At 29.8% G+C, this 6,896-nt stretch overlaps 1 protein-coding gene across 1 annotated transcript in view; it reads right to left on the bottom strand.

Annotated features, from left to right (window-relative positions):
* Positions 1 to 176: 176 nt before the first annotated feature.
* LOC111383114 (calmodulin-like) overlaps positions 177 to 6,896 on the bottom strand; it is a 10,304-nt gene continuing 3,584 nt past the window's right edge. Inside the window, exon 4 of the mRNA XM_023007188.1 lies at positions 177 to 476. Coding sequence (XP_022862956.1) covers positions 336 to 476 — 141 coding nt within the window. The 3' untranslated portion in view covers positions 177 to 335. The remainder of the gene's footprint in view (positions 477 to 6,896) is intronic.

The following is a 6,896-nucleotide window of genomic DNA, read 5'->3' as shown; positions in this document are numbered from 1 at the left end:
ACCAAAACTTAAAAAAAAAAAAAAAAAAAAAATAGAGGGTAAATTTAACTCTGCGTTTGAAGAGATAAAGTCACTATTTTAATTTTATAATGATATGTATTTAATTATAAGTAGAATGAGAAAATGTCGAATGTGTTATCAAAGACATCCAGCAAATAAATTAGAAAAGAAAGTTCGAATAATTTAATAATGCTGGTAATTTATTTGGCAACAGAGGTAACATGTTCCATGAATTTCCTTTCTTGTATCTTATTACATCACCCGTGTATTTGTTATGCCATTACATTAACAATTTTCTTCATTATATTCATAAAATAACAAAAGAAGGAATAAAATCAAGAAGATGAAGCCATCATCATCCTCACAAATTCATCATAGCTGACTAGACCGTCTCCATCAAGATCAGCTTCTCTTATCATTTGTTCAGCCTCTTCATCAGTTAGTCTTTCTCCCAAATTTATCATCACATTTCTCAACTGCACATAAGGAGAACAAAAATATTCAGTCAAAATAATTCTATTTTTTAAATAAGGTTGTTAAACAACATCAATGAATAGTTATTTACTTATAAAATAAAAAAGAAGGGGGTGGGACGGGATGGATGGAGAAGAGCGGAGATCTTAAAGGATGGAACCTCAATTCTCTACGAGTAGTACCAAAGCTTGGCCCCAAACTTAAGACATGTGGACGTAAGAAGACAGATAAACTAGTTGCAACCGGACAAAGGTGGGGGATCCTAAGTTGGATTGCAATGATCCAAAAATTTCATGGTTGGATTTCGAGTCGGTTGTGCCCAATTAAGGAAGTGTCCTTCGATGTAGTGAAAGAGTTGGACATTGATGGAGCATGTAATCCTTCCTAATTTGAGGAAGAACAAGGGGGAAAATGTTGCTGAATTTTGGNTATATATATATATATATATACACAATTGACTTTTGAATTGACGTAAATCAAACACCGAAGTTATGATTTTTCCCCTATTTGAAATTCGCCTTGTGTCTCCTTTCGGTTAATATCTTTCTTGTCTAATTCATTCGGTCTGGTGCACCATAAATTTTATAGAAAAGGCTCACTGTCCTAGAATTTTCTCAGCCTCTAATCCTATTTTTTGCGTCACCTTCTTCCTTATTTCCATGGAATTCTTTGGTTCGCTTTTTCTCACTATTTTTATTGTGATTTTCCAGCACAGTTTCGCATAGACGGTACCGATGTATTGACCTTAAAAATCTGCACAAGCTTGACGTCAAAAGATCTCTTGCCTAAAATTCGAATTGCAATCGTGGCACTTCAACGATCAAATCAATTGCTAGTATACCTGGATATTACCTATAGGACTTAAAAATCAAATGGCCATTGAACTTTGCACAACATTTTCATTGACCATGAAATTTAAAAGTTTTTCAAATTGTCGTTAAATTTTTATCAAATCTTCGAGATGAAATGCTAATTCCCTACAACGGATGAAGCGGGACCGGAACAGGAAATGAGTTAATCAAGAACAGAGATTTATGGGAAGCTTTGTGATGGGATATTCACCTCATTAGCTGAAAAGTTTGAAAGCTTCTTTTAACTATTATGCTAATTAAATTCAGCTTATACTTTAATATCAGTGTGCAGTTTAAATTAATTCATTATTATTACCTTCATTTTTCTAGCCGTAATACCTAAAAACTCTTCAATATCTATGGGGTCATCTCCATCACTGTCAACTTTATTTATCATTTCTTAAATTTCTTCCTACGTTGGATGTTCATTGAATGAGGGTACAACTGCTACATTAAGGGAAATCATAAATTTTGACAGTGTGCGCCTAATCTCGTCATGCATCAAGACACAAATTCAACTCACTTTAATTCCATAATTATCTGTTCACAATTTGAATAAAAGCACCAAATCTTGTCATGGTTCTAGAAGCAAATTCAATTCAATTCACTTTAGTTTTACAAGTCCCTACTCACAAAGTTGAATAAAACGGATTAAAGTTGGACTTATTTTCACTTTAAAAGGTACAATCCCGACTAGATAATTATGGCACATTGTTTTTTCTTTCCTGCTGAATCATCGATTTGATGTTTTTTCATCAATTTTCTTAGTCGTCGATGAATATATTATTTTAGCTCCAAAAAGAAATGGCATTATAATATTGAGATGCTCGCCTTGTCCACTAATAATGACGCGGTACAAAACAAGGAATTCAAACGAAAACTTTATGAATACGAAATTTGGAATCCACCAAATTATGAAGAGAATTGACTTACAAATTTTATTAATGAAAAGATGAACAAAACAACGAAATATCTCCTAATTTATAAGGATTTACATGGAAACCTATTTTAAGATTACAAAAATTAATGAATACAAGGCTTAAACATACTAAAATTGAAAAGAATTGAAAAATAAACTAAATAACAGAAATAACGTTAAAACTTAAATTAGTTTTTGAGTCCTAAACGAACTCGAATGGCCGAAATCAATCGTACATCATAGCATAGCGGTGAGTATTTCTTGTCTCGTCTCGTCGTCCTCTTTTTGAAATGGTTTTTTGGGTCCAAATCGAAATTCAAATGTTCTCTTTTCACTATAACTTTTTCCTTATTTTTATCCAATTCTTCTTTCATCCATTCAACAATATGTTCTACATCAGATAATCATTGCATGACTGAGTTACATTAATTTTATTATTGGTACCGACCAGCTAGTGAGGTGGTGTTTTAGTGTACGAATATTGTTGACCATTAATTTTGATGAATCTTCAGTTCTTTGGGTAGTCTACAAAATAAGTAACTTAGTTGCGTGAGGTGATTGAACTGGAATGTCGACTATTGTAGGGACTGTGATGCGAAGTTGCTATATTTTTCGAAACAGATATGATTTGACATTGTTCATATCTGTCCTCTTTAATTTAAAATTTTAATTTGGTGGCTCTAAGTATTTTCGATACTATATAAGTGTGTGCAAAGATTATGGCTACTTATTACACATCGAAAAAGTACAAATTGACTAAATAAAAGAAAGAAGAGGTCTCCCTGCTTATCAGTTTTATCAAAATCGATCCAAATTCACATACAAAATTGAGAATAAGTTCCGAAACTAGGTCGATTACACCCTAAAAATAGCTTAATTAGAAATTGACAGAAAAACTACAAAATCTGCCAATTAATCCTCTGTTGGGAGGAATAGGTAATTCGTATGTAGAGAAAATATCAATTAATAAATATAAATAACATAATTTTATAATTGCATAAACATAAAAATATTATAACAAGATAAACATTATAACTCAACAATAAGAAGATGTTTAGAAATGCAAGTCTCAGGGAGTCAGGTCAATGGACGTTGTCCTAAAATTATATTACCTCCTCTTCGTGCAGATTCTTTCAACACTATACGGCTCCAAAATAAAATTCACGTTGCTCACAGCTGATTTTTCTTCTATGGGCACGATTATAAGGAAATAAGTGAACGAACATTTATTGAATTGCCAAAAGTATATGAACATAAAATGTATAGGGAGTACTTCCAATATATATATATATATTGGCAACATTATACTGTATAATAGGTATAAAAGTCTTTTGGATTTGAATCTCACTTAGTGATAACAATTTTTATTTGAGGGAGACATAATGGATTAAGCCTTTAATTAGATCCCTTTGGCCAAATTTCAATTGTTCCACGTACAGTATCGATTTAGGCTCTAGTTCATTACGAAGAGCGTTCTTAATGGTNAGAATTCTCACCTCGATACTCATTCAGGGTTAAATCCTTCCTAGCATTACATTTATTAGCACTATCACCATAGAAATGAGCACAAATAAAATACTGCTATTACAAGTCACGAAGTGCGGATTGTTTCTACCATATTGAACCATTTTCATGAGATATTTAATCACAAAAGTTAGATTACTCCCGAAAGTGACTCCTATATAGGCATAAGTCAATCCCCCTCAATAATTTATATATGTCCAACTCAGATTATATTTATTCGCGTCCCTTTTAAACAATAAATTGATACCATAATATTTATAAGCTCTTATTCTCCGCTTGGAATCTGCACACTTGTAAAGTTTTCTTAAAATTTCTAAAATACCAATATCACGTATTTAAGATAAACAAATAAAATTTAGAAATTGACTTCTAGTAATATGTTTGTGTTAATGCATCCATTGAGCTCTTGCATTTTATCTGCATGTCTACAATTTTCAAAGTCGGTTTCACAACAAAGTATGTAAGGTGCATTTATTTGAAATTTTAAACACTTTCACATTCCAAAAATATCCAACTTGAATAGAATGAGCCTATGATCTTACAATTTATCTCTTTTGATAGGATCCAACATTGTGTAGAGATGGTTAATGCACATGTTTTCCACACTTTCATGATTTTCATTCACCAATAGATCCACAAATTCTTGTTAAACACATTAGCAAACTAATATAACAATAAATTATAAACAAATAATTGATTATATTTAGAATACCTACCGAAGTAGGAGTACGACTAATTATGAATGAGATTATAACAATATCACAAATCAAATTAACATTCTCATCATATTTTGCCACTATGTCTTGGAGGAAAAGAAATATTTAGACCATTAAAATATAGGTTAAAATATAAATTATGAGTTTTTAATCATGTGTTAACAAGATAATTAAAATAGAAAATTGAAAAAATTAAAATTAGCTTTAATTATGAAATTTAAAGCATATAAGTTTATGATACAATATTCAAGACAATAACCCATCTATGATTTTCAATAAGTTGTCTTCTTCCTTCAAAATTTTATAATTATCACATACTAAAGAAAATGACTAACAACCTAGGCATCATCAAGTGTTTCTTTTCCAAAATAAAGTAAAACCTAAAAAATCCACACCTAATGCTTCAAGCCAATAAAGTGGAATATGCTAAGAGACATTATTAACTTTTCTTATAACTTCAAGTACTCATACATTACACGTATGACCAAAGTAAAAATAAATGTCAATTTTGACACTTTGATTACATGTGTGTAAGGGATCACATCTTAGTATATTTCTTCATTGGGAATTCTTGAGAGCGAGTTAAATTTACCCCTTTGCATCTTACATCATATATAATTACCAATGTATCACTCCCTTTTTTCTTTAGTTACTAATATTCATTCAGCAACAATTATTTGTAAAGCCTATTAATAAAAAGGAGATGAAATTTAAATAAAATAAAATCTCCAACATATAGTATACAATATTATAACGTCAATTATTTAAGCATCGATTACGTCATATTATACAATAGGTAACAAAATTTTATTCTATTTAAATTATAAAACTTCTCTTTGAAACATTTACTCATACCTTTTATTATCAATATGTTAAAATTAAACAAATAAAATTTGAAATGAATAACAATTATGTTCGAGCATAATTTGTTCAATAAGTTTCTATTCCCACATATATGCACGTAGGTCATTTTAGAATATCACTAACAAACTTATATCTTGACCAATTATTCACCTAGTCATTGACAAAAACAATTGCAAAATTCATTTACATGTACAAATATTAATGACCATATAAAAATCACATAATCTAACCTTCAAATTAAACATCATATCTTGGAAAATGTTTTTCCCTTTAGTAGTCATCATGTAAGCAAATAGAACTTAGCATCATAACAGTATAAGATGTATATTCCACAATTTGTCAATACTTTTTAATGCAGTAATAACAATAAATATGAGTTACAAGTATAAATTGAATAATATAATTATCAGCTTTTTCCTCAAATAAATACTTGTAACTATTACCTTATACTAAATGGTTTATATTCCCGACACCTAAGCATCAAATTATAGATAGCAATTTTTCAATAGGGTCACATCAAAAATTGAAATGCAACTTGTTCTTTTACAAATATAAAATAGAAATAGATTATTTTGTATGAGTCATGTTAAAACCAATACATCAAGGGTAAGTACAGAGTACAATTCTAAAAATATATGCAAAGAAGTATAGAACTTGAGAGTTATGAGAGTCATCAATGTACCATCTTAATGAGTAAACTCAACCACTTCACTAAATTAAGGCATACAGGTTAGTAGATTCACCGCTTCAATGAAAATAAGTTTTCATAACCTATTTTGACTAACTTTTCTTCTTCTTCTTTAAATAGGAAACTTTTCTCTTCGAGAAGTCACTAGGACATTCACAGGACACTATATGCAATTGTTTAAAATTTACCACAAGCAACATCGTGCGTACGTAGTCTTTATCAATTGAAGTCCTAGACTAAATCAATTCTAGAAAATACTTAAGGGTTTAAAAATGCTTGCCATATTTTGTTAATGGGTTATGTTAATGGCAGCAAATTGGACAATAAAACTTAAAATTCAAATTTAGATCTCTAATGAAAGTATAAAGATGGTGATTTTAGTTATCATCATGCAACTAAATCGCTAAAGAAAATACAAATTCAGCTCAAATAATTTTTCATTTCAATCCAATACTATTTTACAGGCTTCTCTATGCACTTACAACATATATCATTTATATATTGTCTTCCATTAAATTTTACTAGAATACAGACAAATTAATTCAGTATCAAAACATGGTAAATGCCAGCTTTACCTCTTGAAGATTACATATAAAAGGATTAACTTAGTACAAGATAATTGCTAAGATGTTCAAATCCAAAAATTCCAACTTACAGTTTCAAAAATCATAACAAACAAGCCATGAGAAAGGGTCATTTACACACAAATCACTCAACATGACTTTAGATTGTTGAGAAAAATGAGTGATTTCTGTGCAGATAAATTATCAATTAATAAATGTATATAACATAATTTTATAATTGCATAAATATAACAATATTATAGCAATATAAACATTATAATTCAACAATAAGAAGAG

Source organism: Olea europaea, unplaced genomic scaffold, assembly GCF_002742605.1.
Source record: "Olea europaea var. sylvestris unplaced genomic scaffold, O_europaea_v1 scaffold2614, whole genome shotgun sequence".
NCBI lineage: Eukaryota > Viridiplantae > Streptophyta > Magnoliopsida > Lamiales > Oleaceae > Olea > Olea europaea.
The sequence above is the reverse complement of the archived record's forward strand: the minus strand, read 5'-3'. Positions and strand labels throughout refer to the sequence as shown.